Raw genomic sequence first — 18,873 nt, forward strand, 5'->3', positions numbered from 1 at the left:
AGACAGTCTATGTAGATTTTTCCAGAAAGTCCCAGAAAGCTATTCAACATTGCGTATTGGTGACTCAACAGAAATGTAAATGTAACCTTGAGTGGCAGGATAAAAAGGTCCAGGACTGCTGTGCGAAGCGGAGATCAGCAAGCGCAGGGACGGACTTCTGTGCAAGGTATGGGCACAAGAAAGGGTTTGTTTTTACAACTGCTAATGGTTTGGGAGGGGCTGCTACTCTGGTGTTTTGTCAAAAAGGAATAGCTTACTTTAAACAGCAGTAAGTGTTTTATAATTTTTAAATAATCTTATTTGGAAACATATTGATCTAAAATATAGAATATAAAAAAGTATGAACGATCAACAATATAGATTTAGCCCATGATAACACAAAAGTATTACTTGCAACATTTGAAAACGAAATTGAAAATTGTAGCAATTGAACTTTAAAAATAAACAATAATTGGCACAAGCTGGAATATATTGTGGGTGATAAATATGCTGATTTCAATAGAGTGTATCATGTTGTTAGAATAATGTAATGCAAACGACACCCTGTTCAGTCTTGTCAGTCAGACCGGGAGCTGCATTAAACGCGTTCTATCCTAAAGTTTGAAATGTAGAGGTGAGTTGGCAAATCTGACATTAGGTTTGTACTTAAATGCAACTTGAAAGTTATTTTGAGCTATCATTAATATTTAAGGTAAAACTGTAAAAGACATGTACAGATATTCTGATACTGTAATTAGTCTTAAGAGGAGTTTCGCTTCAGTATTAAGGAAATTCCACGCAAGTGTTGCTGATTACTGCTCATTGTTTACTATTGTGTGCATTAATGTACAGGCGATGAAGCTGCTCCACCTTGTGTGGAGGAGTTACTGTCAGTGGGTATAGGCCTTGGGCGCACAAAGACTGCATTATTTTAAAAAAACCACAATCGGACACAAGTTGATGGCCGGCACGGACAAGATGGGCCAAAGCACTTATTTCAGTGCTGTACAACTCCATGACTCCATGCGGAACATTGTTGTTGTCCTCCCAAACCGATATCAGCTTGTAGGTTTATCATTTTGATTCTAGAACATTATCAAAATCTGTTTACAAACTAATCCAATTCAGGCAAACCACACATTCTACCCTCCCAAAACTGCTTTTTAAGTGCAACTTTGAAGATCTAGCAGGACCAGGATGGCTAAATTGGCATATATAAAGGCATAATAAACATGCTACCAAATGAGGGAACTAGAAGGAAGAGTGGCTGTAGCACAGTTGAAAGATAGCTAAGATCCTATGAGACAGTTCCCACAGTTTCAGCTTTTTAAATTGCTGAACATCTGCATCATATGGTGCACATGCTGGATGTAAAGAAGTTGAGCAGATGCTAGCATTGTAGATTTCCTTTTCCCCTGTTACCAAAGAGAAAAAATGTGAAGAAGACATGGGGCAGGGTGGGGTAAGAGGAGAACTGTGTGGTGGTGACTGTCGCTCTTTGCTTAGTGGTTGATCCTCAATTAACCAAAAAGCAGGTTGCTGCCAACGCCTACTCCCACCTTTCACCATTGCCCAGACTTGTGAAGAGGAGCAAAATATAGAAAATTACAGAGTTAAATAAATAAAGTGTAAGTTTTAAACTTTTTTATTGTTATTAATAATAAAATAAGGTTATTTTAGCAATATGATGAAACATGTTAATAGCACACCTATCTCTTTTAAAGACTGGTACTCTGCTTGCTATCATTATAGACGTCAAGGTTATTGCTTTGGATGTTGGCACACAGCCAAACTGCAGTTACTTGTTCCCAGCCTGATGCAGTCTGACTGCATCACAGAGGGAGGGCTTTGAAACAGTAACAGACAAGATAGGCTCATTTTTATGTTTGCCACTACAACTGTTCTGAAGCAAGTTGGGATATTGATGTCGTTGTGTGGTTTGATAGTTTTAAAAAAGATATTTTGTTTTAACTTTAATTCTAAATGTTATAATTTATGATTTTTTTTAACCAAAACAATTGGCTGCGACGGTACTAAGTGCAAACTGGGATCACTTAGCTGTTCGGCTAGCTATCTATAAAATGGTGGCTCCTTATATGTCAGTCCCGCTATCCCAGGAATCAGCCTGGTAAACCTTCACTGCACTCCCTCTATAGCAAGAACATCCTTCCTCAGATAAGGAGACCAAAACTGCACACAATATTCCAGGTGTGGTCTCACCAAAGCCCTGTATAATTGCAGCAAGACATCCCTCCTCCTGTACTCGAATCCTCTGTCTATGGAGGCCAACATACCATTTGCCTTCTTTACCGCCTGCTGCACCTGCCTGCTTACCTTCAGCGACTAGTGTATGAGGACACCCAGGTCTCATTGTACTTTCCCCTCTCTCAATTTATAGCCATTCAGATAATAATTTGCCTACCTGTTTTAACTACCAAAGTGGATAACCTCACATTTACCCACATTATACTACATCTGCCATGCATTTGCCCACTCACTCAGCTTGTCCAAATCACACTGAAGCATCTCTGCATCTTCCTCCCAGCTCACCCGCCCACCCAGTTTTGTGTCATCTGCAAATTTGGACATATTACATTTAGCTCCCTCATCTAAATCATTAATGAATATTGTGAATAGCTGGGGTCCCAGCACCGATCCCTGCGGTACCCCACTAGTCACTGCCTGCCATTTGAAAAAAGACCCGTTTATTCCTACTCTTTGTTTCTTGTCTCCCAACCAGTTTTCTATCCATCTCAATACACTACCCCCAGTCCCATGCGCTTTAATTTTACGTGCTAATCTCTTATGTGGGACTTTGTCGAAAGCCTTCTGAAAGTCCAAATAAACCACATCCACTGGCTCTCCCCCATCAACGCTACTAGTTAATTCTTGAAAAATTCCAGTAGATTTGACAAGCATGATTTTCGAAAATCCATGCTGACTCTGTCCGATTCTGCTACTGTTTTCCAAGTGCTCAGCTATTAAATCTTTTATAATGGATTCTAGAATTTTCCCCACTACCGACGTCAGGCTGACTGGTCTATAATTCCTTGTTTTCTCTCCACCTTCCTTTTTAAATAGTGGGGTTGCATTAGCTACCCTCCAATCTGTAGGGACTGCTCCAGTGTTTATAGAATCTCGGAAAATGACCACCAATGCATCCACTATTTCTAGGGCCACTTCCTAAATACTCTGGGATGTTAATTATCAGGCCCCGGGGATCTATCGGCCTTCAATCCCAACAATTTCTCCAACTCCACTTCCCTACTAATACTGATTTCTTTCAGTTCCTCCCTCTCACTAAACACTGTGTTCCCCAAAATTTCTGGTATGTTATTTGTGTCCTCCTTTGTGAAGACAGAACCAAAGTATGTATTTAGTTGATCAGCCATTTCTTTGTTCCCCATTATAAATTCCCCTGTTTCTGACTGCAAGGGACCTACATTTGTTTTCACCTATCTTTTTCTCTTCACATACCTTTAGAAACTTTTACAGTCAGTTTTTATGTTCCCCACAAGCTTACTCTCGCACTCTATTTTCCCCTTCTTAATCAATCCCTCGGTCCTCCTTTGCTGAATTCTAAAGTACTCTCAATCCTCAGGTCTGTTTTTTTTCTGGCCAATTTGTATGCCTCTTCTTTGGATCTAATACTATCTCTAATTTCCCTTGTAAGCCATGGTTTGACCCCCTTTCCTATTTTACTTTTGCGCCAGACAGGAATAAATAATTGTTGCAGTTCACCCCTGTGCTCTTTGAAAGGGAATCATCATCCCTTTAAGTAATGTTTCCCAATCCATCATAGCCAACTCGCATCTCATACACCGTAGCTTCCTTTATTAAGATTCAGGACCCTAGTCTTAGAATCAACTACGTCATTCTCCATCTTAATGAAGAATTCTATAATATTATGGTCACTCATCCCCAAGGGGCCTCGCACAACTAGATTGCCAATTATTCCTTTCACATTACACAATACCCAGTCTAGAATGGCCTGTTCTCTAGTTGGTTCCTCAATGTATTGGTCCAGAAAACCATCCCGTATACACTTCAGGAATTCTCCTCTACGGTATTGTTACTAATTTGGTTTGCCCAATCTATATGCAGATTAAAGTCACCCATAATTACAGATGTTCCTTTATTGCATGCATTTCTAATTTCTTGTTTAATGTTATTCCCAACATCACCACTACAGTTTGAGGGTCTGTATACAACTCCCGCTAACGTTTTTTTTGCCCATAATGACCAGATTATCTTTGTTTTTGGTGATGTTTGGTTGGGAGATAATCATTGGCCTGAACACCAGGGAGAAATCCCCGGTCCATCTTCAAAAGGTGTTATGGGGTTTTTACATCCACTTGTAAGAGCAGACTGGTCCTCAGTATAACACCTCCGGTCCTTAATATAACACCTCCAAAGGTATAATACACCCTCAGAACACCACAGGAGTATCAGTTTAGAATATGTGCACAAATTCCTGGTGTAAGGCTTGAATCCACAATCTTCTGACTTAAAGGTAAGCAAGTGTTCCCACTGAGCCACAGCTGACACAATTGAGGGAATGTTGTTTCACTTACATTAAGGGACAGAACACGGATATGTTACAAGAACAATCCCATCTAATAAATTGCAGTTATATTGACAGAGGCCTGGTAAGAGTTTCATGAAAAAGGATGACAGTTCTGAAAAATGGATCATTCCTCCCCTCTATTTCATCCTGGGTTGTGAATTGTGTGAGATGTGTGGGGAGCACAAATACTTTTAAAATAAGGGAGTAAAAATGTACATGAATTACTGCTGTATATTTCCAGCGCACAAACATTTAACTCTCTGGAAGTGTATAGTTTTGGAGCATCTTTTCAGTGCAGAGTTAAGGTACTATATATTTATCTGGTGCTATATTTGATGTGGGCGTGCTTGATACTAACACTGGCTGCAAATTTAAAACTACAGCATTGGCATTATTCATAACGGAATTAAAAATCACTAAAGCTCAGAATGTGAATCTTTCTGTTAAATGTGACATTAAAGAGCAATTACTTGTGTGCCTGTGCGACACATTTTTCTGTTAATATAGACATTAACACTTCAAAAATGGAATAAGGTCCGCATTAAAACAAAGTTGACAGTTTGACTATTATTGATGCCAGCAATAATTTTCAGCATCAATAATCGGCTTCCACTAACAAAGGAATTCATAACATTTTACAGCAGAACACACATTAATATTTCAACTTAAAACTAGCCCTAGGCAAGGATTCATTGGATTGATCACCAGAAATTTAAAGCAATGCCCCAAAAACAACAGAATTATGCAAGATGCTTCCTTTCACCTGACAGGGTGTTGTAGCTAGGTCTCTTTTTAATTTGTCAGGGATCAAGAGATGACAAAATATGTATTGGCACTTTAGCTCCAGCCCAATACTATCAGAAATCCAGATGGCATAAAAATAGTTAACTGTTGACTTGTAAAATAATTGTGAATGTCAAATGTCAGAATGCAAGATAGTTTCCTGAGGTAACTCAAAGACAGCAGAGAGTGAGCCACAGAAATGCAATTGCATGCACCATTGAAAAATTGGAAATGGCAGAGACAACTATTATAGCTTCATTAATATAACTGTGTTAATTGTCCATTGAAGCATGGACTGTGACTTTGAGATTATTTTGTTAGGTTTTTACACTACATTGGGATGTTACATTTTCAGAAACAATTTCAGTAAGTATTTTTGGCAAGTTCATTTATCTTAGCTTTCATATTTTTAGGCTTATAATCTTATTAGTACCTGAAGTGTTTTAGTTCCTTTATTTACAATTAGTTACTTTTCTTTCCACCCTGTAAGACTTCTAGGTCAATTTACATTTCAGGCTTTTCCAAGAAATTTGCATTCCGAACTTATAAAGTGTTTCCAGGCATGGATAGGTCCATGTGGGTATCAGACTGATTTGAAGTCCTGCCTTCCCATTTTAGCAGTTGAGTCACTCATCACAGGAGTCTTGTAGCATCAAGGGAGACCTGGGGGTCTTCAGCTTGCAGGAAAATTGACATTTTCAAAAGAAAAATGTATTTTAGATAGATTTATCATTTTAATTCCATAAGAACTTGGAGAGCTTTGAATTAATAAAAATAATTCCCCTTAGATTTTGTTTCCTCTTTCAATAATCAATTAACTTTCATGAAGAATCAAAGCTGAGGGAGACCATTCATTCTGCCTAGCTCACCCATCCATACAAACCTACAGTTACCCGAAATGCAGATTTTAACTGTGACATGAATGGCTGAGTTAGACTATTCCTTTACTAGGGGATGCCCAAGGTGTTTCCAGTACTGGAAATGTTAACCCTTTTTGTGAAGGTTTTTCAACTGATTAGTGAATACCATTGCAAACCTGACACAAACAATTTACTTGTACACAAATCATTATCAAAGTTCCACTTATCCCAAACAAAGTTTGGACACTCATGCTATATTTAAAGCACAGTGTTATATATGCTTTTTCCCCTTAACCACCCTAACCTGGAAGAGAAATCTGCCTTCACTCAATGTGTTAGTAGCATTCATATATTTGGTGGTTGAGTTTGCAACAGACTGTTCAGATTTGGATCATTCATATGCATTATATTAATCGGTAGCGTACGTTTTGAACCCCAGATAGATGCAAGATGGGCAAATGGCACTTTTGTTCATCTCACCTTGGCCTGCCACCTGCTCCACTGGCACCTTCTCTTTTGAGCAACTCATCTCCTTCAACCACTCCCTCATCTCCTCTGAAATCTTCATTATCTGCCACCTACTCAGGAACATTCACGCTTTTATCCTTGGCCATTTCAACCTCCATCTAAGTTCACCTTGCCCTCGCTCATCCTGGTTCACTCCACTCCAGTCCTCCAACCTCCACATAAATTCCGCTGTGCATATTCACGACCAGTCTCTCAACCAAGTCATCTTGCATGATTTCTCCATTTCCATAGTCTGCATCTTTGATAATTTTCTTGTATCCCTCACCACACAGATCTCGCTTAATCCTTCCAACCCCACTGCTTTCTGTTCACTTCCCTTACAATGACACTTTTAAACACCTTACAATCTAGCCTCTGACCCTTTGTTCTCCATTATACTTCTTCAGTTATGGATTTACTCCCTAACAGCTTCACCTCACCTTTGTTGCCCTTTGTACCCAGCAAAACCTCTACTCTGCTGGCACCCTGGTGCTCCACCTGGTGTGGCCCCCATCTTTACTCCATTCAATCCAACAGTTGCCAACTTGAATATGTACATAGTGCACAACTGGTTTAGCCATTCATTACTATATCTGGCATGACCACACCATGCAATCTTCGGCCCTGCTGTACCTAGCCAGAACTGCTCACTACTCCAGGATCATCCTAGAATACAAAGTTTTTAAAGAGGGTAGAGGAACAGAGAGACCTGGGGGAGAGGGTGTCCCCAATCTTTGAAGCTGGTAACAAGCTGATAAAGCTGTTAGAAGATATGTAGGACCCTGGACTTTACAAATAGAGACATAGAGTACAAAAACAAGGAAGTTATAAAAACAGAAACAGAAATACCTGGAAAAACTCAGCAGGTCTGGCAGCATCGGCGGAGAAGAGCACAGTTGACATTTCGAGTCCTCATAACCCTTCAACAGAACTGAGTAAAAATAGGAAAGGGGTGAAATATAAGCTGGTTTAAGGGGGGAGGGAATGGTGTTGTTAGGTGGAGATAACCAAAAGATGTCATAGACAAAAGGACAAAGAAGTGTTGAAGGTGGTGATATTATCTAAAGGAATGTGCTAATTGAGAGTAGAAAGCAGGACAAACAAGATAAAGATAGCTCTAGTGGGGATGGGGGGAAATAATACTAAAAGGGCATAAAAGGTAGATATAAACAATGGATGGAAATACATTTAAAAATAATGGAAATAGGTGGGAAAATAAAAATCTATATAAATTATTGGAAAAAACAAAAAGGAGGGGGAAGAAACGTAAAGGGGTGGGGATGGAGGAGAGAGTTCAAGATCTAAAATTGTTGAACTCAATATTCAGTCCGGAAGGCTGTAAAGTGCCTAGTCGGAAGATGAGGTGCTGTTCCTCCAGTTTGCATTGAGCTTCACTGGAACAATGCAGCAAGCCAAGGACAGACATGTGGGCAAGAGAGCAGAGTGGAGTGTTAAAATGGCAAGCGACAGGGAGGTCTGGGTGATTATTGCAGGCAAACCGAAGGTGTTCTGCAAAGCGGTCACCCAGTCTGCGTTTGGTCTCTCCAATGTAGAGGAAACCGCATTGGGAGCAACGAATGCAGTAGACTAAGTTGAGGGAAGTGCAAGTGAAATGCTGCTTCACTTGAAAGGCCCTTGGACAGTGAAGAGAGAGAGGAAGTGAAGGGGCAGGTGTTACACCTTCTGCGGTTGCATGTGAAGGTGCTGTGGGAGGGGGTTGAGGAGTAGGGGGTGATGGAGGAGTGGACCAGGGTGTCACGGAGGGAACAATCCCTACGGAATGCCGCCAGGACAGGTGAAGGGAAGATGTGTTTGGTGGTGGCATCATGCTGGAGTTGGCGGAAATGGCGGAGGATGATCCTTTGAATGCGGAGGCTGGTGGGATGATAAGTGAGGACAAGGGGGACCCTATCATGTTTCTGGGAGGGAGGAGAAGGTGTGAGGGTGGATGCACGGGAGATGGGCTGGACACAGTTGAGGGCCCTGTAAACTACCGTGGGTGGGAAACCTCAGTTAAGGAAGAAAGAGGACATGTCAGAGGAACTGTTTTTGAAGGTAGCATCATGAGAACAGATGCGATGGAGGCGAAGGAACTGAGAGAATGAGATGGAGTCCTTACAGGAAGCGGGGTGTGAGGAGCTGTAGTCGAGGTAGCTGTGGGAGCCGGTAGGCTTGTAATGGATATTTGTTGACAGTCTATCACCAGAAATTGAGACAGAGAGGTCAAGGAAGGGAAGGGAAGTGTCAGAGATGGACTATGTGAAAATGATGGAGGGGTGGAGATTGGAAGCAAAATTAATAAACTTTTCCAGATCCCGACGAGAGTATGAAGCAGCACCGAAGTAATCATCGATGTACCGGAGAAAGAGTTGTGGGAGGGGGCCGGAGTAGGACTGGAACAAGGAATGTTCCACATACCCCATAAAGAGACAGGCATAGCTGGGGCCCATGCGGGTACTTCCATTGGAGGAAGTGAGAGGAGTTAAAGGAGAAATTGTTCAGCCAAACGGAGGAGAGTACTGGTGGATGGGGAACAGGAGCACCCAACATCCCAAATACTGGCTGCTTGTACTAACAACACGCCCCCGCCCCTTTCCTATTTTTACTTAGTTCTGATGAAGGGTCATGAGGACTCGAAACGTCAACTGTGCCCTTCTCCGCCGATGCTGCCAGACCTGCTGAGTTTTTCCAGGTATTTTTGTTTCTGTTTTTGTTTTGGATTTCCAGCATCTGCAGTTTTTTACTTTTATAACAAGGAAGTTATGGTGAGTCTGTTTCAGAAATGATTACTTTTCCTTCTTATCTACTCAGCAGATTCAGTCTGCCTGTTTGCCAAAAAAACTGTCCATTTTATTAGTAAACAGGAAGAAAGATAGGGAATTTTCAAAATGATTGCAGGCGCAGTCCTGTCACTTGAATGCATTAAATATTTACAAATTGACGCAACTGGCCTTGAAAGACTTGGCACTGTTGTTCACGGGAAGTTTTAGAAAGAAAGTGGTAAACATGTAGTGGCTATGGTTCCCCAATTTTACCCACCACAAAAGATCATTTTTAAGCCTCGTGATGTTGGTCAGGTTGCTGAGCCTTTTACTCTGGGCATTACAATTTACTCAACTCCCAATTCGCTGCAGGTAGAGGAGCCTTTCTTTCTCATCTACATGTTGTCCATTGGTGAGATCATGTGCAGACAAAGAATCAGCTTCCACATACCCAGATCTACTTCTCGACCATCACTCTCAACTCCGTGTATCTGCTCGCCTTCGACAGGACATAATATTTCTTCTGAGCCGTAACTGTTGAAACCCACATCAATGCTTTAGTAACTTCCAGACCTAACTATTCTGAAATTTTTCTCCCTGGTCTCCAATATATTGCTTCATAAACTTGAGCTCATCCTCACCTACGCATGTCCCATTCACTCATGTCCCCTGTGCTCACTGACTTACATTAGCGCCCGGTCCACCAAAGTCTTGATTTTTCCAATTGTCATCCTTGTGTTCGAATAGCTCCATGGCCTTGCATCTCCCTATCTCTGGGACCTCCACCAGCCCTCTGAGATTTCTGCATGCTTCCACTGTGTCCTCCACTTTCTGCACTCCACCTTTGGTGATCGTGCCTTCAGCTGTCTAGGCCCTAACTTCTGGAATTTCATCCCTTAACCTCTCCACTTTTAAACCCCTTATTAAAACATGCCTCCGCAACCAAACTTAGATCCGCCCATCCTCATATTTCATTTGGCTTGGTGTCAATTTTTGTCTGATTACAGTCCTGTGAAACGCCTTAGAATGTGGTGTTATATAAATGCAAATTTCTGTTAATATATCAAAATGTTACTGGCATATTGTTAAGCAGGACCAGTGCTTTCATTTCCTTTCCCACTGGATAGAAATAGCAGGAGAACATCCCATCAACTGCAAGTGTGCTTGCATTTCCCAGGGACAGTAGGTCACTGATATGGCCCTCCCACCATCCGGTCCCTGTTCTTGTTTTGCCAGCAAAACCTGGTCTTCCTTGCCTCTGCACTTTTAGCTCCTCAGGTTTTCTAGCTACATCTTGTGGGATATGTGTAGCTACACTCCTGGTGCTTACAAATATTAGTAAAAGCGAGATACAGGGTCCTGTGTATTACTCTTTGTTCTGTCATGGTGCTTTTCTAGACTGAAAATGACAGAAAAGAAATAAGCATTAGAATACTTGACATGTACGTATACATGTGTGTGATGCTTGTGTGATTATGTGTATGCCTATCTGTACACGAGTGAGCAGGGGAATTATTCATGAAAGCAGGATGAGCTTGGAAAAGGCCTGTCATCCCAGAAGGAAAAAACATTTTGGCCCAGTATTCTTATTTCCCAGTTTTTACTGTTATTTCGTTCTGGGATTTTATCTCATGCTGTCATATATGGAAATGTCTACGTGGTCTCCTCCAAGGAGCTTGCAATTTCTGAGCTCCCCACCAGCTCAAGTCTGTTTAATTGTATTATGCACAATCTTGCATAACAATCCGAGAAGTAATCTTATCATGTTATGATTCAAAAGAGTAGATATAGATATATACTTGATCTGTGTGCTTAATTGCTGCAAAGACTCCTGGATTGCCTCTCTCATGCCTGTAATTTTGGCTATGGGATAAGGTGTGACATCTCCTCAATCCTTGATCACTCTACGTAACATCCTGCTGGAAGTGGTTAGCAAATTCTGCAACCAATTGGATCCATGGTAACAGACAATCTGTCTCCTGATGCAGAACTGATACACGAATAGGGGAAACAGCTGCCAGCTTTGGCCAACTCATGAAATATACATGGAGTAACATCACGTTGATCCTTAAGACTAAAATGCTGGTTTATGAGGCCTGTGTCTCAGCACTTGTTGTTTGGCTATGAAACATTGGTGACTTAGGACTATGAAGAAAGGAAGCTCAACAACTTTCATCTTTGCTGTTTCTGGCGCATTCTAGGCATCTCGTAGAAGGAGAAAATTAGGAATGCGGCAGTCCGCTCAAAGGGAAATCTCCTTAGTACGCTGGCACTCATCAAGCAGAGGCGACTTTGCTGGCTCAGGCAAATTGTCACGATGGACTTTATGTATGATGAGATAGCTGAAGCCAGAAGACTAGTAAGACCCCCAAAGCTCTGCTTCAAGGGGGCTTGACATGAAGGCCCTAAACATTTTTTTCATTTTAGAGACACTAGCAAACGACAGAGGGAAATGACATCAGCACCTGCGGGCTAGCATATACCACCATGATGACCAGTGGCTACAGCAGCTTGGCAATAGGCGCCAATGTCAAAAAGAAGAACCCATAACTACACCTGTTAAGCTCTTCATATGCAGCACTTGTGGCAGAACTTGCTTCTCATGGATTCATCTCATCAGCCATCAGCAAAAGTGCACCATATGAAGATACCTCATCGTCAATGGATTTGACTTGTTGCATGTCCATCATCTTTATGCAGGTGGAAGGATGCCAATGATGTGTGCATAATTGGGCATTCCCGCTTTTATCTGTTTATGTGTTCCCCGGTCCTGTCAATAGCATATGCAATATGTTGGTGTACAATACTTTGGAAACACCAGAGGCAGGGCTGATGGGAAAGCCTCCCCTGACATTGCTGAGGAAGCAGAGGCAAGAATTCCCCACTGAACAAAGTTATTAATTTCTCCTCATTCCTCACTCTTAATTTTCTGAATGTCTAAATGTATGTTATGATCCAAGCTGAGGTTACCCTTTGACAAGCCTGATCCCAGAGTGGAACCCAGCTTGATAGATCCTAATTTTTATTTTTGTTTGTTTAGATACATGGAGAGTAGCTACTGAACAGAGGCACAGGAGTCAGCTGATCAACTTTTAACAAAAGAATACAACATTATATGATATTACAATACTCTTTCACCCACAACTATACCTTTACAGATATATACAGGTTTGTAAGGATGACACAAGTTACAAAATCTAGCTTATAATCTAATGTTCACAGTAAGTACCCAGTCCATGTAAACCTATGGCACCCTGTGGTCAGACTCACCACACTCTGAAACCAAGTGACAGATGTCACCTCAACCAGATGCTATGGATCTCTCCCCAACTCCCCCCAAACGCTTGTCACACTGTGAGCCAACCGGTCTCACTGAATTCCCTCCTTCACACGAGCATTTCCAATCTCCACTCTCCAGGACCTCGCTTTGGAATCTTTCCCCAAACTGATGTTTTCACTCAGACACCTTCCACAAGGGTTTTGAGGTCTCCTTCTGATATTCCTCTTCCCTGGGTCACCACATGCATTCAAGCTGTCTTCCATGCATCCTTCTCACTAACTCACCATTGTTTCATATGCCCATAGCAAAGAATTAGAAAACTTCACTTGTCTCTTTGAACCTTCTTGCTTCTTGCAAGCTGTTCTCACTTTAAATCTAAAACTTGGAGCCTTTCTCACTCAGCTGACTCGATGGGCCGAATGGCCTAATTTCTGCTCCTATGTCTTATGGTCACTGACCCTCACTCTTAACTTCACTTAACAGGGCCTTTTCCCTGGTTTCTGCCCTTCCTTTAACTAGAAGGTAATCTTTGTACTTTCTCTTCTTCCACTCCCCTGGACTTCTGACGTTTTTCTCAGCTTGGGACTTGCTATCTGTCCCCTTTTAGGCTGCTTCTGCTTTACAACTGCCTTCAAACCAACTGAACTCAAACAACTTCCATAACAAACTGTTGTCTTTCTTCTTCTGTGTGTATGTCTACAGGGAGGAACCTCCCTTGTTACGAGGCAACAGCACTGTTCTTCCTACTCTTGTGTGTTTATTTTCACTTTATAGGGGTGGTAAATGTCTCATTAGAAATGCAAGCAGCCTTTTGAGGTGAAACTAAAACTCCATTTGACCTTTCATAACACACAGATACAGAAATGCAAATCAAACTTAAACTTCAAAGCTAAAACTCATTCCTAATGCTCACAAATAAAACACTGACAAATACGAGTATAACTTACTTAAGCTATCTCTATTTTCTAACAATGTGAGCTTGAAACAAATGCTTAAAAATGACTGTCAGTGTTGTAAATTGAGAACTGGATTTCTATTAGCGTTTACATTCCCAAAATAGGGTCAAAGCTCAGAAGATAGATATTCATAAAACAAGCTGCAAATCAAATTATTCATGTATTAGCAAAACCCAAAATGCTCATGTTCCAGCAAGGGGCCACAGTGAGCAACAAGGCATCAGAATCACAAGGCAGCTCACCAAATCCTTACTAGGTTGCTAGGCATTGAATGGGTGGACCAGTATTGTGAAAAAGCCCACACCCTCCTCACTAGAAAAGAATGCAGGATAAACAAAAGGTACCAGATTTCCACCCTACCACCAGCACAAGCTCTGACAGATTCTCTCCACCACTTGGGCATAGATTTATTTGTTTTTAGTTCATAATGTACAATTATTAAATTGATTGCTTGTAGACTCAAATGCTTCTTGTCTGCTCTGCCATCATTATGATATTAAGATTTAATAACACAAAATGGTTGTTTATGTGTGGACTTGCCCATTCTTTTCTCGTGACCAGCCATTGATGTATGCGAAACTATACCCATTCTGCTGTCTTTGTAACAAGTTCAGTTTGGATCTCAATATGTTTATGAAACTTCCCATAGTAACTTAGCCATCATTTGTCTCCCTTTCAGATTGAGAATTTTCAAGCCCCATTGAGGGAGAAATGAAAAACATTATGTTCACTGTATGGCTCGTTCTCGTGCTTGCTGTGAGTGAAAGCTGGCAACAGATCCCACCAGAGAAACTCAAAAGTGAGTGACATTTTTCTGTTTGGAGTAAATTATTGATTGTGAAGGTCTCTAAAGTAAATACTTTTGTTTATTACTTAAGTAGTTACTAGTTTAATGAAATATTGTTGCCTCCAATTATAGTGTTGTTGATGCTGCCACAGCAAATTTACACTAGCAGATGCTGTGTAGATTCTTCAGTCTTCTCTCAATCTTCTTTAGTTAAAATTACGATAAAGTTTAAAAATTGGTAGTTCAATCAGCAGCAGAATTATATTGTCAATCATGTTATCATGCATTTAATGTATAGAAAAGGTACAGTACTTTTCGAGTTTTAGTCCTTAAAGTTAGAGGACAGGTTAGAGGCTGTGCCAAGCTCTTTCAACAATGCACTTATAGAGCACGTCAAATTGTGTATTGTGAGTGTAAGGTAAGATTTTCAAGCTCCAAATATGACCAAAGCACTTTTGTATTATGGGTGTTTCTGTTTGTGATAAAGTGCAAGTGATGAACGTGTGACTTTCATTCTTACCCTTGTTGAGAGTAGCCGGTGTGCATTTCGCAGCCAAATTTTTCTGCTCTTGCTTCTCCATTTAGTGGGCAGAACTTGGGTAGATGGGGACACAAAACTGAACAGATTCACTCAGCTGTTCCAACTCATTTTTGAAGCAAATGAATTTCTTGCCAAGAGTGACCAGTAAGGTGCAATATGTCCTTTCACATATTGGTGGACATATCAGAACTTACCAACTGATGGGAATACATGACCTGATGATTTCTGAAAGAAATTGAGTTTTAATCGGGGTAAAAATCAGATGATAGATATTAAAAGGTCAATATTAAACAAAAATAGTGGAATAATCCTGTAACTTTGTAAATCATTGTGCTACCACATGTAGAATGTTGTGTACAGTTCTGATCGCTATGGTACACAAAGGATACAGCTGTTGAAAGGATACCCCCTGAAGAGAGCATCCAGTATAACTGAGGGGATGGAGGGCTTGTATTATGAGGAGCGATTATGTAAATTGGATAAGTTCCCACTGAAAAAGAGAGAAGTGATATAATCAATGTTTTTAGGATTCTAAAGGGATTAGATAATGTAAACCATGACAAGATATTTCACCTTGTCCAGAACAGTAAAAGCAAAGGACAAGACCTGTACTTGACAAATCTGCAGAAACATCAGTGAGCAAGTGGTAAATATATGGAACTGGCACCCTCAGCAGACAGATGGTGTTGATTTATTCAAATGCAAATTAGATTTTTTGCAGAAAATAATACCTTGGGTTATGGTAAACAAGTAAATTGATGTATGTGAAGCATACATGCAGGAACAGGTGCCTGTGGACCTACTGGGGTTTCCTTTGCCTCATGTCTGTGTCTATTGTAGACTAATAGAGATTAATTGTTATAATTAGTCAACAACTCCATTATCATTGCATCATGCAATAAGCAGAATGGTAGAAGGTGAACTAGATGGACAACATTATTTGTTCATCTAGCAATTCCTCATTTATTGTAAAATCAGAGTTTATCCAGTGTCACCCAGTAAAAATTACTCATCTAAAAAGACCATAAAGGAAGAAGGTCCCAGTTTTGATCTGGTTTTATGTTGAGACAGAAAATCTTGGTGGGGCATTGTTAGAATTTAGCTCCAAGCTAGACAGGCAAATAAATGTTCCCATTCCTTAATTGTTAACTGGAAATGTTCATCTATGCATAATTTGTGATGTCAGGATTAGCTTAATTGTAAAGCTTTCCTGTCGAACAGTTCACAAGCACAGACTGTACAGGTTTGAGCATAAAGCATAGCCACTTAGAGATAGGTACCCATGAAACTGCATATATATCAGGGCAACTTGTCGTATTTAGAAAAGGAAGAGTAAGAGGGAAAATGGGTATACTGGGGAGGGGGGAGCAAGTTGATAAGGACTTCTTGAGCAATAGCCTGCAATAGGGGAATACCTAAATAATTTCAGCTAACACTGCACTGTATTTTTCCAGAGCTATCGATAGATGGACAAAAATATCTAAATAAACAAATCGAAAATGCTATCAGTGGAGCAAAGATTATGAAATCTATTGCGGATAAAAGTGACCAACAACACCAGGAGTATCTACGAAGTTTGGAACAAACCAGCAAGCAAAAGGAGGTATTGTGAATGTTCTACTGGTTTCTGTGGTTGTATTACTTTTACAATGGCTCCAATTTAGCTCAACCTGCCCAGTGGCAATGGATGAGTTTGTGTTGAACTCCTGTTTTACGCCCCATCAAATTAATTGGAAAGTAAAACCAAGTGGGATGTAAAATGGTCCCGGACCGGCTTTGGGCAAACCTTAGAGTTAGGAGTATGAAAGGGGAGGTACGGGTTCATCTGCCTACACCGTTCAACCAGAATCAATCCCATTCCTGCCAAGCAGGTTAGGTTAACATTGGGGTTAAAGTTTGGTCTAATCTCAGTCAAAAATGCTCTACCTAGAAACAGAATGTGGGCATGGAGCATTGGACATAAGAGTGGAAGTATTTCTGTCAATAATGGACATGAATTTCTTGTTTTTCCACTCTCATGCCAACAGAGGAAACCTTGGAAATATGGCATTATCATTATTCACTCTTTTTTTCCAAGGTTCCCAGCCCACGTCCAAATGCAACAAGACCTGGACAATATCCAGGCTTGGGCTAACAAGTGGCAAGTAACATTCGTGCCACACAAGTGCCAGGCAATAACCATCTCCAACAAGAGAGAATCTAACCATCACCCCTTGACGTTCAATGGCATTACCATGACTGAATCCCCCAATATCGTTATCCTAGGGGTTACCATTGACCAGAAACTGAACTGGACTAGCTATATAAATACTGTGGCTACAAGAACAGGTCAGAGGCTGGGAATCCTGTGGCGAGTAACTCACCTCCTGACTCCCCAAAGCCAGTGCATCATCTACAAGGCACAAGTAGGGAGTGTGTTGGAATACTCCCCTCTTGCCTGGATGATTCAGCTCCCACAACATTCAAGAAGCTTGACACTGACTAGAACAAAGCAGTCTGCTTGATTGGCAGCCCAACCACGAACATTTACTCCCTCCACCACTGACGCACAGTAGCAGCAGTGTGTACCATCTACAAGATGCACTACAGGAACTCACCAAGGATCCTTGGATAACACCTTCCAAACCCATGACCACTACCATCTAGAAGGACAAGGGCTGCAGCTAAATGGGAACATCACCACCTGGAAGTTCCCTGCCAAGTCACTCACCATCCTGACTTGGAAATATATTGCCATTCCTTCACTTTCGCTGGCTCAAGATCCTGGAACTACCTCCCTAACAGCACAGTGGGTGTACCTACACCACATGGACTGCAGCTCACCACTACTTCAAGGAAAACTAGGAATGGGCAATAAATGCTGGCCTAGCCAGTGAAGCTCACATCCTGTGAATGACTTAAAAAAAAACTACCTACAGCCCTGCTCCCTTCCAACTCCAGCATTTTGTGCAATCCAGTATATTTTGTCTGGCCATTACCAGCCATTCCTTCACCTGCCTAGGTCCTAAAACGTGGAATTCATCCATAAAGTTCTCCACCTCTCTACCTTTCTTTTCTCCTTTAAGACACTCCTTGAAATCTCTTTGGCCAAACATTTAGTCACCTGACCTAAAATTTGTTTAAGAATCTGCGTCACGTTTTGTGTAATAATGATCTTGTGAAGTGCCTTGAACATTTTATGATGTGAAAGGTGCTATATAAATGCAAGCTGTTGTTTCCAATGCTTGTTAGTCAAACTTGTGGCAGGCAAGTAGATGAACGAACCCCTGTGAGAAATCACTCCCTTTGAGTTTTGAAAATTGGGATATTGGCTATATGAAAAGGCTACAAATAAGTAATAAAAACAAAAAGTGCTGGAAACACTTAGCAGATCTGGCATCTTCTATGAAGAGAGACTGAAACGTTATCTCTGTTTCTCCGTCCACAGATGCTGCCAGACATGCTGAGTGTTTCCAGCATTTTCTTTAATTTCAGCTTTTTAACATCAGCCATTTTTTGCTTTTTACAAATAAATAAATTTACTCAACCCTATCCAGTCTTTTGTTGTTGATTTCACTGTGCATTCATTTCTTAAAGTTTGCGGTTGTGCACTTTCAGTGTTCACATTGAGAGGCAGCACAATGGCTGAATCATTCTAAACCAGAGGTTCCCAAACTGTGGGTCACAACCCCCAGTGCGGTCACAGGATATGGGATCGAGAGCCCTGCGGCAGCAATAACGGCGGTGGAGCTGAGATTAAGATTTGACAGTCCTGGGATTAGCTGCAAGACCCCTTTAAATGTACGTGATTTTTCAAATAAACTAACGAAATAAGCAAATGAACTCTGAGGCCCAGTCACTGACACCATCAG

General features: G+C 41.1%; 1 protein-coding gene across 4 annotated transcripts in view; it reads left to right on the top strand.

The window, feature by feature from the left end:
- Positions 1-29: 29 nt before the first annotated feature.
- The window catches only part of clu (clusterin), a 44,878-nt gene continuing 26,034 nt past the window's right edge, over positions 30-18,873 (top strand). The window contains exons 1-4 of one of the 4 annotated variants that reach the window (XM_041187996.1): positions 33-166; positions 12,499-12,626; positions 14,374-14,493; positions 16,477-16,625. In XM_041187996.1, coding sequence (XP_041043930.1) covers positions 14,406-14,493; positions 16,477-16,625 — 237 coding nt within the window. In that variant the 5' untranslated portion in view covers positions 33-166; positions 12,499-12,626; positions 14,374-14,405. Of the gene's footprint in view, positions 167-249; positions 269-594; positions 614-12,498; positions 12,627-14,373; positions 14,494-16,476; positions 16,626-18,873 lie in introns of those variants that run through there. The other 3 variants (XM_041187995.1, XM_041187997.1, XM_041187998.1) reach the window with 3 other exon arrangements.

This window comes from Carcharodon carcharias, chromosome 5 (genome assembly GCF_017639515.1).
Source record: "Carcharodon carcharias isolate sCarCar2 chromosome 5, sCarCar2.pri, whole genome shotgun sequence".
NCBI lineage: Eukaryota > Metazoa > Chordata > Chondrichthyes > Lamniformes > Lamnidae > Carcharodon > Carcharodon carcharias.